The following is a 15,400-nucleotide window of genomic DNA, read 5'->3' as shown; positions in this document are numbered from 1 at the left end:
CAGCGGGATGAAGGCTCCCCCTGCCCAAAGAGGCTGCACACAGCTAAGGCAGAAGCCAGGGCAGGCACGTCGCTGAAGGGGCGCTGCGCAGTTCTCCCTCTCTGCGCAGCGCCTCTCCTTCGCAGGAGAGGCGCTGCGCAGAGAGGGAGAACTGCGCAGCGCCCTTCAAGCGAAGCTGGAGGAGGAACAGAAGGAGACCCTTCTGTTCCTCCTCCAGCTTCGCAGGACAGGCATGTGGCTGAGGGGTCACTGCGCTCTTTAAAGGGGCTGCACGGCTTCTACTGGCTTTTCTAGGAGGTGGGGGACTTCCCCCACCTCCCGCAGAAGCCCGCAGAAGCCGCGCGCTCTTTAAAGGGTGCGCGGCTCCTGTGGGCTTTTCTACGAGGTGGGAGAAGGGACTGATGCGGCCGCACGGAGCTTGTGTGCAGGTCTTGGGGGCTTTTCCCACCTGCCTCCCCCCCTGCTTTCGATCCATAGGACTCACACACATTTTCCCTTGCTTTTTAGGAGGGAAAAAGTGCATCCTATAGAGAGAAAGATACGGTAGTACCCAGCATGGGCATGTAGGTGTGTCTGAGGGTTTTTGCTGCAATATCCTTATCCTTTTTAACGACTTCGGCAACCAGGCACACTGTGAACCAAAACAGCAATACAGGTATTCCAGGGAAATGAAGGTGACCAGAATCTCAGGCAGCATGGTGCAGCACAGTTCACCCAGATATCAGATTGGTTGGTTGTTGGTTAGCTAGTTAGTTAGTTTTCCCCATCAAGGTACTGGTCTTGTGAAAACGGCAGTGTGAAGTGGTCAGGAATTAAGGAGACAGGTTTAACATTGGTCAAGAAAGTGAAATATTTGGGGGTTAATATGACAGCTAAGAATGTGAATCTATTTAAGGATAATTATGAAAAATGCTGGATGGAAGTGAAAAAAGATTTAGAAATATGGTCAAATTTGAAGCTTTCATTGCTAGGCCGTATTGCTGCGATAAAAATGAATGTATTGCCAAGAATGTTGTTTTTGTTTCAAACACTGCAAATTTTGGATAAAATGGATTGCTTCAAGAAGTGGCAGAGAGATATTTCTAGATTTGTCTGGCAGGGCAAGAAGCCCAGAATAAAATTTAAAATACTAACGGATGCAAAAGAAAGAGGTGGATTTGCCCTGCCAGACCTTAAACTTTATTATGAATCAGCCGCATTTTTCTGGCTGAGAGAACGGCTGCTTCTTGAAAATACAGACATTTTGGACTTAGAAGGTTTTAATAATGTATTTGGGTGGCATGCATATCTGTGGTATGACAAGGTCAAGACACATAAAGCATTTAAAAACCATATTGTTAGGAAAGCATTGTTTAATGTTTGGATAAGATATAAAGACCTACTTGAAAATAAAACCCCAAGGTGGTTGTCACCGATGGAAGCGAAGGCTCATGAAAAAGCTCAATATGGAGGCCAAATGGCCGAAATATTGGGAAATTTTGGAACAAGAGGGAGATAAATTGAAATTGCAGAGCTTTGAAAAACTAAAAGACAAAGTGCGAGATTGGCTTCACTATTATCAAATAATGGAGGCATACAAATTGAACAAGAAAATTGGCTTCCAGGTGGAAAAATCAAAATTGGAAACAGAACTGTTAGATCTCAAAACTAAGACTCTGTCAAGAATGTATAACTTGCTGTTGAAATGGAATACTCAGGACGAAATGGTGAAATCTGCTATGATAAAATGGGCACAAGATGTGGGACACAACATTATGATGGCTGACTGGGAACAGTTATGGATCACAGGTATGAAGTTTACGGCATGTAATGCCTTAAGAGAGAATATTATGAAAATGATATACAGGTGGTACATGACACCAGTCAAGCTCGCAAAAATATATCATTGGCCCGATAATAAATGTTGGAAATGTAAAGAAACTGAAGGTACATTCTTTCACCTTTGGTGGACGTGCCCAAGGATTAAGGCTTTCTGGGAGATGATCTATAATGAAATGAAAAAGGTATTTAAATATACCTTCCTGAAGAAACCAGAGGCCTTTCTCCTGGGCATGGTCGGCCAATTGGTGCCAAAGGACAGAACTTTCTTTATGTATGCAACAACAGCAGCAAGAATACTCATCGCAAAGTATTGGAAGACACAAGATTTACCCACCCAGGAAGAATGGCAGATGAAGGTGATGGAGTATATGGAGCTGGCGGAAATGACTGGCAGAATCCGAGACCTGGGAGAAGAGTCGGTAGAAGAAGATTGGAAGAAATTTAAAGACTATCTACAAAAATATTGTAAAATTAAGGAATCTTAGAAGGATGTTGGAATGAAGTTATGTGGTTTTAGCAGTAATGTTATAAAGGAGTATTTAAAGATGGATTGTTAACAGGTGAGAATGTAAAGTTATAATATATTAAGATAAATTATTAAGATAAAAGCAAAAATGGAAAGGATTTGCTGAAATAACTAATTGAACTAGAATACAAAAAAAGGGAGGTGCGAGGAGGTCAGGGAAACAAGTAAATGAAAGTCAATACATGGAAAGGTTGATTTGTTTTTAATTGTTTTTACTTTTTTGTATTTTGTATTTTTTGCTTCTTTTTTGTTTTTCCCCCCTTCTTTTATTCTCGTAACTTTTTTGAAACTTTAATAAATATTATTTTTTAAAAAATGAAGTGGTCAGGAATTGTGATTTTATCAGATGTGGAATCCTCTAGTCCCAATTCATGATCAAAAAGTACAGTATCAAGCATAAAACTCAACCATGCTGTTATCACACTACAAGCAGGTTTAAATAAACATTAATAAGACATGCTTACCTGGTTATACATCTGTTTTTAAAGAAAGAAATGGTTTGTTATGGGCTGTGCTATATGTTTAGTTATAAAAAGTTAAGCAAAATTGGCAGTTCAAGCGCATTAATCACAGTTAAAACAGCTATTTCAAGTAGCACTTCAAAGAAATAAAAGAGAGGCCAATACAGTGGTGCCTCGCAAGACGAAAAGAATCCGTTCCGCGAGTCTCTTCGTCTAGCGGTTTTTTCGTCTTGCGAAGCAAGCCCATTGATGGCTTAGCGGATTAGCGCTATTAGCGGTTTAGCGGCTTTTAGCGGCTTATCGGCTTAGCGGATAAGCGGCTTAGAAAAGGGGGGGAAGGGAAAAAAACCCGCAGGAACTCGCAAGACATTTTCGTCTTGCGAAGCAAGCCCATAGGAAATTCGTTTTGCGAAGCACCTCCAAAACGGAAAACTCTTTCGTCTAGCGAGTTTTCCGTCTTGCGAGGCATTTGTCTTGTGGGGCACCACTGTACTCACTTTACCTCAATGTACCTCAATGTACCTTTAGAAATATCTGGTACATCTGGTACACGAGGGCACATCTGACTCCAGTAAATAACTGGACCACCATAAACAGACCCAGGTTCAATCCTTACTCAACTGCAAAACTCAGTGGATGACATTCTGCTGGTCTCAATCAGTCAAACCTACATCATTATAGGGATTATTGCAGGGAATGGTAACCTCAGCCCTGGGAGCTTCAGGCCTCTGTATATGACCCTCGATACTTTACCTAGACTATGCCCCTTCCTCGAGTCATGTCCCTTACTGACCCCTTAAGTATTTTTGCCTGGCTGAAATGTCCTTGAACTGTGAAAATTATTTTTATTTGCCAGGATAGGTGGGTGTGTACATGTGCATGTATGTATTTCTGTATGGAGGAGAGACTTTTGCATGGCTAGAATGCAGCATACCACACAAAGGAAGAGTCAGATTCATTGATTCCCTCCCACTCTTGTTCCACTGCTGGATTTGGTTCTACCCAGGGGTTTTTTTCAACCAGAACCCAATGGAACTCGGCCCTGGCACCTTCAGGTGAACACCATTGCCATTCTAAGTGAACAAGGGAGGTGTTCATGGTGAGTTCTGGCACCTCTTTTTCTACCCACCACTGGCATGAAGAGTTCTATATTTGGCAATGTTAGGCTGTTGCAGCAAAAACAACAAAGAGTCTTGTAGCACCTTAAAAACTAACATGCTTATTATGGCATAAGTCTGAAGTCCACTTCCTTAGATGCTTAAGGGAAGAGCCGTACTTGATCGCGCCAAAGGATTCCACTTCTCAGAAAGGCCAACCAGATGCCTGTGGGCAGGGCACAAACAGAGCAGGAGTGCAAAAACGTTCTCTCCCCCTGCAATTCCCAGGAAGTGCTATTCAGAGGCATACCATCTCCAACAACAGAAGTGTAATATAACTGCTGTGGTTAGTGACCACTGATCCGTGAATATTTCTAATCCTTTTTCAAAGCCATCCAAGTTCGTAGCTACTACTGCCTCTCAATGGAACAAATCTATAACAAAACTATCCACTGTGCTAATAACTATTTTTGTCAATCCTGACTCTTCCATTATTCAGCTTCACTGCATATGTCCGAATTCTAGTATTATTATTTTATGCACCATAATTTAATACACCTCTATCATGTCCCCTCTTACTTATATGACAATGCATTTGTTGGTGTTTAAGGCACCACAGGATTTTTTGTTGCTGCTATTTATATATCAGCACTAATCTCAATAGAATGATATATGAAAGTAAGCATATGCATTTGGACAAGCTCACAAAATGACAATTCTGCTTTGTACTCTTAAGATTGAATAAAACCTTACTTCTAAACTTTTCCATGCCATGTTTTAGTACAGCAAAGAAAAGCCCAGCACTTTAAAATACATGATGAGAAATAGTTCACTGTGACTTAGCATTAGTATTTAAACTATTAACATACAAAATAAAAGTATTTACCATATATCAGATAAAATGTAGTAATTTACATGCTTAGGTACAAAACTTACAGAAACAATTTACTTGATCCACATGACTGATTTACACTTGGTTCCTTCAGTGCAGACATTCAATGCTACTTTGAAAACCTCTCTGTTCCCTGGTGCTTTCCTTAAGAGTGGTCAGACTTGTGTGATTTGGAAAAGCTTTCTCATAGTCATCCTTCACCTATCTCATGTGCCTGATATATCTTTTTCTACATGTTGCTTTGTGAGGTCTTGGCACCATTACAGGTGCTATGTAACCTTAATTCTGCATCTGTAAGGAAGAAATCTTTTAATGTAGCAGCACTTACACTTTGGAACTCCCCCCCTATTGGCATCAAGCAGGCGCCTTCACTGTGTTCATTGTGGGGCTTGCCAAGAACATAATATTGCCATGTGTTTTAATCTGGTTTTTAGCTTATTGCTGATTTTAAATATTTTTGAATTTTTTTATTGATAATTTCATAGTTTATTCTTTTTGTAGACCACTTTGAAGTTATTTAACAATCAAGTGATGTATAAATTTTGTGAAAGAAAAAAAAATTTAAAATACATATATATAATCATTGTAACAATAACTCATGCATGTATTATGGCAGCAATTAAAAAGCCTTTATATGAAAATGTCTGTATTGAATTTCTGATCCATATATAAAATAAGTGGAGTCCAAAGCTTCTCAAAGTATTCTTGTCTTTGTCTTCCATCATAAAGATGTAGGACTTCAGCAAGCTTTGCCATTATGGCCAGATGCCATGTCTTATTAAACCATTCACTGACTCTGAAATTTTGATCCCGAGGTTCAATTTCTGGCAGAATATCTAAGCTCACAACACACTAAGTGTTTCTAATTTTTAATTTCTCAATCAATTTCTCTGAAGAGTACTTAGGCACCACAACCAAATTTTTGACGATGAAAGCATCTCTTCCAACTCTGTAAAGATGTAATTTATTAACCCTCCTCTGGGGGAGTATTCCATTGCCCCAGGATTGTTGCAGAGATGTTCCACTTCTCACTAAAACCATGCTGACAATAGAGTGAAAGTACATAAAACAGGCTCCAGAAAAAGGTCTAAATAGGCCACAAGGCACACAAGGTGAAAGGTAGTTTTGGGGGGGGTGCAGGTCCCAGAGTTTAAAATATTAAAACCAGCTCCTTACATGGAATCTTATTCACAAAAAAGCTAACATTTCAATCAGCATACTATAACACTAATATTTTTTAAAAATATATATAATACAAATCCACCATAATAGTTCAAAATATTATACCAAAACAAAATAAAATAGGCCATACAGACCAAAAGTGAACGTACTGAATTCTTTGCCCACAAGACACTGCTATATAAACCTTATTCAAATAACAGAGTTAACATCCATCCTGCAGAAAACACCTCGGTTGATCAACAAGCATAGCTGTCAACGTTTCCCTTTTTTAAAGGGACATTCCCTTATACCGAATAGGATTTCCCTTAAAAAAGGGGAAAGTTGACAGCTATTTGTCTCAGTTTTTAAAAGCTAGTTTATATATGTCCTCTCCTTCACAATAATAAAGGCACTGTATATTTTTTCACAGTTGTAAATACAACAATGTCCACATTCTAGGGCTATAAAAGACCAAAAAGTCCCCCCTCTTTGTTGTCGCTTAATTCCAAGAAGTTTCAAAAGTACTAAGGGCCCAAGATGTGATATTAATTGCTCTAAGACAATGACTGTGCATTTCTCTAACATGCAGTTATTCAAACTTGAAAGGAAATCTCCAATGGTGTGCTTGAAATGCACATTGGAGAAGCAGCTTTTCTGTTCGGACCCCAAAAGAGAGAGAAAGAGTTATGTGTTTCCTCTCTACCCTTCATGGTGCTAAGGCTGCTCAAACTTCCCCAGGGCTTCTATTTACAAAACAAAGGACTGCACATTAATTGCATTCACAGAATCAACTGGAGCCAAATAACACAGAATCAATCTACTGTCCAACAAACAATATTTGGCCAATTGACTGGCCTCCTACTCTGCACATGTGACTTGGTAACATCTACAAATGCCATGTGTTTCTAAGAAACACTCATAATTATTGCACTTACTGTGACACATCAGACACAGCAGGCAAAGGTGCCTCTTCAGAGATGAGGTCCATGTCTTCTGTGAAACTGTTGGCCCTTGACATTTCACCACTGTTCCCTTCCAAACGCTTTTTTACTAAACAAAGAATGTGAAGATGCAATATGTTAAAGGGACAGAACAGCAAGATTACACAAGTTGCTCCATTTATACTGCAGTTGTTGCCTTTCAATCAGTGCCTTTTAAAAGCACTGCTTTTAATCCTTATTATGCTCTCCTTCCTCAAGGCAACTCTTTACAGGTAAAAGTCCTTGGGCTTTGGTTTTGTACCTGCAAAGACTGCTTATTCATTTCAAAGCAACATTGAAAGGGAGGCTGACCCTGAAAGCCAAGGAGCAGTACAGAACTTCCAGTGAGCTCACAATCTGCGCCCACAATTTTCTTTCTTAAAGGATAATATGAGCATGGTGAAGAAATGACAACAAGTAGAATGTTTCTATAAATATTGGTGATGCGTCCATTGTTATGACAAGCAGTCTATGTGTACAAAATTGCATTTTGCAAAGAATGAGTGGCAGAGATTATGAAGCGGCTTTTGACACTCAGAGGCATTTTGTGACCCTGTGTGGAAGCCATCTTTAGAGCTAAAAACACAAAGGCCAGCACTGCAGTTTTCAGTGCATACTTTTCACTTAGAAAACCAGGTGTAACCATCTTAAAGTCATAGTTGTGTTTCAGATAATACCATTTCAGGACCAAGAAATTATAACAAATCTATATTTGACCCTGTTAAATATGTGGAAAATCAAAATTTACTATGTTCTCTGCATTTAAGTAACTGAGTTAGTAGTAAGTTACTGGGTAAGTGTAGGCCACAAAGTTTATTTCAGTGGTTCTCACATCTAAGGATTATCAGGATCACCTATTATATGGATTGCTAGGCATATTTTTATGTATTTAGTAAAGAGTGCAATTCTATATGTGTTTACTCAGATGTAAGCCACACTTTCAGTGGTGCTTCAAAGTAAGCATGCATCATAGCCTATTGTTGCGAACAGTGGATTAAATTACACAGTACTTGTGCACTGAGGAGCACATTGCCCACATCTGGATGCCAGGTGCACTGGGTTACCACAGCAACACCAGCAAGGTTAAATGTATGACTTGCTGAGTCAGTCATCATCCCACTGGTTCAGAAATGTAGTCTTTAGGGCATGGCTTTCAATATGTCCTTGTTAGTTCATGTCCTGTCCTGATGCTGCCCTGTTTGCTGTCAGGGTCTGGATCCGTGAGAGTCAGGGGAAGAGACTGTGGGTATTACACATTAGATTAAAGGATTAAAATGCATTAGATTGCATGGTGATAGTGTTGGCAAATCTCTCTGTATATATATCTCTTTAATTCAAGGACCAGAAGAACTGTATATAGTAGATAGTAGTGTTTAGCTTTGTCTTGCGTCCAGAGACAACAAACACTTTGTAACTTTGAACTGTGTGGGAGAGGAGTTTCCCCCTAAACTGGGGACTCTGGAAGAAGCTGTCTGCTGGGAGCAGGAAATCTCTGAGGCCTCTGCTGGAGCTCCGCATCCTCTGCTGGTACATCGCACTGGATGCGGGAGGTGACTTCCACAAGTCACCAACACCTACAGTAGGAGTCTAGCAAAGCAGCTGAGGTTAATTGCTAGTTTCTCTTTCCACCTTCTCCAAGCCTCTGATTTGAGAACATTTAAACAAAAAAAAAAAAAAAGTCCTGTGAGGCAGAGCTGCTTTCAGGACCTCTGCAGAGACTGTGCCTGCTTCCAGACAGGGCTAACTATTGTAAATGGGTCATTCAGATATCACAAATAGGTCGCTGACAACATGGGTTTTTCGTTTGTTTGGTGCAGCAGTCCCGTCCCCCCACTTATTGAACTTTATGAGGAAATTAATCAGGATTAATTTGGGGGGTGGCCTGGTATTCTTCACCTTCTGAGTTAATCCTCCATACAAATAATCAAGGGCAGTCAATAGTTAAGCCTGCCTGAAAAGAATCCTCTTGTTCTCTCATCAGGCAAGTCTCAAAAAAGCTCTCAGGAGAGGAGGGAATTACCAGGGCAATGGGACTGTACACTCCATCAGCTTTGCTTGGAAACTGCTCCCATGTATTTATCTATAAAATGCCAAGATTGTGCTTTTGTGCAGATGCTCCTCCTGAAGGAAGATAGATCTTCCCGACTTTGCATTCTTTCATTGAAAATATATTATTATTGTTGTCGTTGTTGTTGTTACTATTATTACGTAGTAAAATACGTAAGTAAACTAGAATCAATCCTACTAACAAATAACCACAGATTGTAGACATTTCACTGGGGTCACTTATAAAAAGGGTGATTCAATTTCAAGAACATTAAATCACCTACCACTTTCCATCTTCTCAACAAGACCAAAGAAAAAGTAGAACACGCTTTATAAGTAAGTATAATCAGAGGGAAAGAGGGCCAGCAAGGAGCAAAGTGAAAGATTTATGAATTCCAAATTCTCACATACAGGAGATGAGTGGGGTAAAGTCTGCTGGTGTTCCTTTTTATTTGTGTACCTTATCAAGTCAAATCAATTCCTAATGAATTTGTCTCGTTTTTGTTGCCCCCTAAGCACACAGCATTCTTTGCAATTTATGAACTCAGGTGGCAAAGGGAGCTCAGAGGAGGAGGAGATATTGCTCCCAGTGAGCTGGCGCATGATGTGATTTGTCACTAAGATCATCCTGGGAGGCCCTTCTCTAAGTCCTCCCTGCCTTTAGAAGTGAGATGGTGGGAGAGACTTCTGTGGCAGCGCCCCAGCTGTGGAATACTCTCCTTGGGAGGTCTGTCAGTTGAACGCGTTTTTATTTGCCTGAGTCTTTTAACTGTTTTAGAACTATTGTAATGCTAGAGTTGTATCTGGTGTATTGAAAGAACAGGCTGATGCTCCTGATCTTAACTTACTAATGCTGCTATTTACATCATTAATTCCAGTTACAGATAGGTAGCCGTGTTGGTCTGCCATGGTCAAAACAAAATAAAAAAATTCCTTCCAGTAGCACCTTAAAGACCAACTGAGTTAGTTCTAGGTATGAGCTTTCGTGTGCATGCACACTTCTTCAGATACACTGAAACAGAAGTCACCGGACCTTTCTATATAGTGAGAAGGTGGGGAGGGGTATTACTCAGAAGGGTGGTGGGAATGGGTGATTGGCAGATAGCTGCGATGAGCCTGTTGACGACTCTTAACGACTGCAATAGGTCTAACAGGAAAAAGCAAGGGGTGAGAAGGTGAAAAATGGCTTTGTCATGTATAATGAGATAAGAATCCAATGTCTTTGTTCAAACCAGGTCTCTCCATAGTTTTAAGTTTGGTGATAAGTTGCAATTCAGCAGCTTCTCTTTCCAGTCTATTTCTGAAATTCCTTTGTAATAGAACAGCTACTTTGAGATCTTGTATAGAATGTCCTGGGAGATTGAAGTGTTCTCCTACTGGTTTTTCTGTCTTGTGGTTCCTGATGTCGGATTTATGTCCGTTTATTCTTTGGCGTAAGGTCTGGCCTGTTTGTCCAATATAGAGAGCTGAAGGACACTGTTGGCATTTTATGGCATACACAATGTTAGACGATGAGCAATTAAATAGTCCCGAGATGGTATGTGTGATGTTGTTGGGGCCAGTAATGGTGTTGTCCGGGTGTATGTGGCAGCAAAGTTGGCATCTGGGTTTATTGCAGGCTCTGGTGCCAGTGTCCGTGTTAAGTCTGGTTATAGTATTATTGTGGGTTAGGAGTTGTTTAAGATTGGGGGGCTGTCTGGAGGCAATGAAAGGTCTTCCTCCCAGAGCTTGAGAAAGAGAACTGTCTTCTCACTATATAGAAAGGTCCGGTGACTTCTGTTTCAGTGTATCTGAAGAAGTGTGCATGCACACGAAAGCTCATACCTAGAACTAACTCAGTTGGTCTTTAAGGTGCTACTGGAAGGAATTTTTTTATTTTGTTTTTACATCATTAATTGTTAGTCATTATAGAAATCTCCAAACTAAAGAGCAGCATATAAATCTTGGGAATGAATAAATAAAAAACAAAATGGTCCAGTAATTGTGTAAGCCCATGCATAGTTTCCATTATGTCACAGAAACTGCCAAGGTGTGTACAGTGGCACCTTGGGTTACAGATGCTTCGGGTTACAAACTCCATTACAAACTCCACTAACCAGGAAGTGGTTGCTCCAGGTTAAGAACTTTGCCCCAGGATAAGAATGGAAATCGTGTGCCAGCGGAACAGCGGCAGCAAGAGGCCCCATTAGCAAAAACATGCCTCAGGTTAAGAACTGTTTCAGGTTAAGAACGGACCTATGGAATGAATTAAGTTCTTAACCCGAGGTACCACTGTACAGCTTTAAAAATTACTAAACGTTTACAGTGGTGCCTCGCAAGACGAAATTAATCCGTTCCGCGAGTCTCTTCATCTTGCGGTTTTTTCGTCTTGTGAAGCACGGCTATTAGCGGCTTAGCGGCTATTAACGGCTTAGCGGCTTTAAGAAAAAGGAAACAAACTCGCAAGAACTTCGTCTTGCGAAGCAAGCCCATAGGGAAATTCGTCTTGCGGAACGACTCAAAAAACGGAAAACTCTTTCGTCTTGCGCGTTTTTCGGCTTGAGAGGCATTCGTCTTGCGAGGTACCACTGCACAATCAATAAAAACCACAGGGTTCAATGTTAAGTTTCTGCTATGCTGTCAGGCTCAGGAATTCTATCCCTCCCCCGATGGCAGCAAGAAGCAGAGAAAAACAAGGTAGAGTCCTTTTTATTGAGTTTATTCATTCATAATAATGAGAGACAAAAGAATGCCGTATGCCCAAACAACGGTGTTGCTCCGACTGAGCTCCTCCTCCCTAGCAACAGCCTTTCCTTTTACTGTGTCTGCTCGTGGCCAACTGTCTCCAAGTTCTCTGTTCCTGCACTCTTAACAAACGCCGAGTTCTGGGAGAAGAGGGGTCAGAAATACTCTCCAGTGACAACGTGTCAGCTGGCTGCTCTGCCTCCTGGCCTTGCCTCACCTTCCCCTTCTCCTAACACTTCCCAACTCTTCTGTTCATCTGTCTCTGAGCTGTGACCTTCCTAAAACCCCTGCTGTAAATCAATGCAGCATTCCTCTTCTCCTGCAGCGTCAGGAGAACGTGTGTGTGTGTTGTATAACAACAACAATAACCAATCAATTTCCTTTATTCGACCGATAGTCAGAAATAAAACACAATACAGAATTATACAACAATAACAACAACAACAATTTATTATTTGTACCCCGCCCATGTGGCTGGGTTTCCCCAGCCACTCTGGGCGGCTTCCAACAGAGATTAAAAATACATTAAAACATTAAAAACTATCCTAAACAGGGATCTCCACCATTCCTCCTCCATCTCATCCCCTTCAGTCCAGTCCCTGTCATATGTATCGATATTTACTTGTATTGAGATCATTTCAACAAAATCCCATTGAAGGAATGGGTTTCCCAAACCCAAAACTGACTGTGCAGGCAGTTTGATACTGCACCAAAATCCCTATTTTTCCTTAGCTAAAATCCATTAACTTGAGCTCTGAGTCAATGTATAAACACAAACCCGGCTGTGCTCAGAGCCCTCTCCTTTATCAGTTTGTGACGGCAGGGATGACCCTGACTGCACCAGCAGAACAGAGAAGACACATCTGTACCTTATCTTATGTGCTGACCACAAGAGACGCACAGAGTAGGAAGAGGAAGATCCTTTTATGGTCAGAAGTACAGGAAGGAATTCCCTTTTATGGTTAAGAATACCAGAGCAAGAACATATGTGATGTCAACCTGCGTACATAGGCTGATGTGGTTGGATTTATATGGGAAGGAGGGGGAGGGTGCCTGGAGGATACATATACTGCATGAAACTTGTCATTTCTTTGGACTTGCTGTGGACTTGATCACGCAAGTGCCTTCTGCTATCCGGAGAGCAGAATAAACTCTTTCTTGGAATCAACCACGCAAGTGCCTTCTGCTATCCGGAGAGCAGAATAAACTCTTTCTTTGAACCAACCTTGGTGTCATTTGACTTCCTTCCTCCTGTCCCGGAGCAACGCAGACCCAATCGGTGAACTCCAATAAGGCTACACCATCATGTCCCAGAAACTGGCATATTTATGACACAATCCAAACTGAGGCACTGAATAGCCCTTTCTTTTCCCATGGAAAGCGGTGAGGCTTTAGCTGGTGTGCCACCTTCAACAGTACCTGGATAAAGATAGCCTTGCCTTATTTACCCATGGTCCAGCAATCTCCTTTGAAAGCAGTTTGGAAACTTCAGCTAATCCAGAATAGGGCCGCAAGGTCTTTAACAGGAATCAGTGCCTGTTATCATCTGCACTGGCTTCCAAGCCATTTCCAGGTTCTGATTTTGACCTTTGAAAACCTTAACAGATTAGGACTAGGTGGAACTGGAGATGTTTTTATGGAAAGTGATTCATAAATTAAGTAAAATAATCTTTAGAGGCCCTTCTCTAGATTTCCCTACCAAGGTTGTCTACCCTTTTCCACCCCATGAAGAGACTTTACATTTTCTCAGGTTTTGTATATCTGCATTTTAATCAACTTTTTGTGAAGATGCGCATCTCATTATACTGCTTTATTGGCCACTGCTGGTTTTTTGTTCTTTTACTGCTTTATTGATGACTGACATATTGCATTTTAAAGGTAAAGGGACCCTGGACCATTAGGTTCAGTCGTGGCCGACTCTGGGGTTGCGGCGCTCATCTCGCTTTATTGGCCGAGGGAGCCAGCGTACAGCTTCCAGGTCATGTGGCCAGCAGGACTAAGCCACTTCTGGCGAACAGAGCAGCGCGCGGAAACACCATTTGCCTTCCAACTGGAGCAGTACCTATTTATCTACTTGAACTTTGACGTGCTTTCAAACTGCTAGGTTGGCAGGAGCAGGGACCGAGCAACAGGAGCTCACCCCATCGCAGGGATTCGAACTACCGACCTTCTGATTGGCAAGTCCTAGGCTCTGTGGTTTAACCCACAGTGCCACCCACGTCCCTATTGCGTTTTAGGAGGCTGCTATTGGGCATCATACAAGTACTGTAAGTACATAAAGCAGATGAATAAAACATTGTCTAACAAGCAATTTAAATAAAAATAAAAATAAATAAAAAATTGTCTAGTAGCACCTTAAAGACCAAGTTTGTTCTTGTATAAGCTTTCGTGTGCATGCATCTGAGTGCATGCACATGAAAGCTTATACCAGAACAAACTCAGTTGGTCTATAAGGTGCTACTAGACAATTTTTTATTTTTTATTTTGAGTGCGTCAGACCAACACAGCTACCTACCTGAAGCAATTTAAATGTAAGCTTCGCTCAATCCCTGTTTGTAATTAGTGCAATGCATATTGCACAACATAAATAGTTGATGCTCCCAGAAGGCATTTCAGATGCAAAGTATATAAATAACAAGTTTAGGCCTGAGTACTTGTGATGAACCCTTAGATTGTGATGTGGCTCAAGAGTGCCACCTAGCATTTTACATCTCTCTCAAGAGAGCAATATCCTTAAATTTCATCCTATTTTCACAAAGGTCACATAGTTCTCTATTTTACAGCGTAAGTGCAGAGCTGTTGGGCAGAGGAATCTAATCTAAATATATTTCTGATTGGCCCCAGAAACCACTAACAAAAGAAATGGTGCAGAACTTTGTCCTGGACAAAAGAATAGTCAATTTTCATACTAGATTTGGTTAGACTGGTCTTAAATTCCCATAAAGTTTTGTTTCTTGTAACTGCCAAACCACAATCTTTCTCTTGCGAAGAACCTCTGGATTACGTCTGAAATCCAAGACTGCTCTAGCAGGTGGCAGGTAGCATTTGCCAGTCTTTGTGCACAATTGCATTCTTCTCTCCCTGTCCACCCCCCACCCTTTCGTCAGATAAACTTATTTCTATATTTGGCCTTTCAAAAAACAAAACATTTCTCATTGAAAGAACTTCCCATATAGTAGGACATGTACTTCACCCACAGATCTCAGGGCAGTTTACAACATAAAAATAAAATATAAAAGCACAAAATACACGATAAAAACAAGAACAGAAAAAACAAACCAATAACCCCCACTCCCACACATTTAAAAATGGTAGAAGAAGTTAATCAGCCAAAGGCCTGGTTGAACATTTTCGCCTGGCACCTAAAGGTGTATAATGAAGGCGCCAGCCGAATCTCCCTGGGGTGAGCATTCCACAGACGGGGAGTCACGGCAGAGAAGGCCCGTTCTTCTGTTGCCACCCTCCGAACCTTTCGAGGACAAGGCACAGAGGATGATCGCAAGGTCCAGGTAGGCTCATATGGAGAGAGGCAATCCTTGAGGCATTGCGGTCCTCAGCCACTTAAGGCTTTCTATGTCAAAACAAGACTTTGAACTGGGCTCAGAAACTAATTGGCAGCTATTGCAGTCAGACCAGGATCAATGCAATATGCTCAAACCGTCTTGTCCTGGCGAACCACCTGGCCATTGAAT

The 15,400-nt window shown here is 41.2% G+C and overlaps 1 protein-coding gene across 6 annotated transcripts in view; it reads right to left on the bottom strand.

Moving 5' to 3' along the window:
• LOC309341701 (potassium voltage-gated channel subfamily KQT member 1-like) overlaps positions 1–15,400 on the bottom strand; it is a 370,888-nt gene that overhangs the window by 263,932 nt on the left and 91,556 nt on the right. For all 6 annotated transcript variants that reach the window (XM_081861359.1, XM_081861358.1, XM_081861362.1 and 3 more), the window contains one exon: positions 6,894–7,008. In XM_081861359.1, coding sequence (XP_081717485.1) covers positions 6,894–7,008 — 115 coding nt within the window. The remainder of the gene's footprint in view (positions 1–6,893; positions 7,009–15,400) is intronic.

This window comes from Podarcis erhardii (genome assembly GCF_964252035.2).
Source record: "Podarcis erhardii genome assembly, chromosome: 5".
Classification (NCBI taxonomy): Eukaryota; Metazoa; Chordata; class Lepidosauria; order Squamata; family Lacertidae; genus Podarcis; species Podarcis erhardii.
The sequence above is the reverse complement of the archived record's forward strand: the minus strand, read 5'-3'. Positions and strand labels throughout refer to the sequence as shown.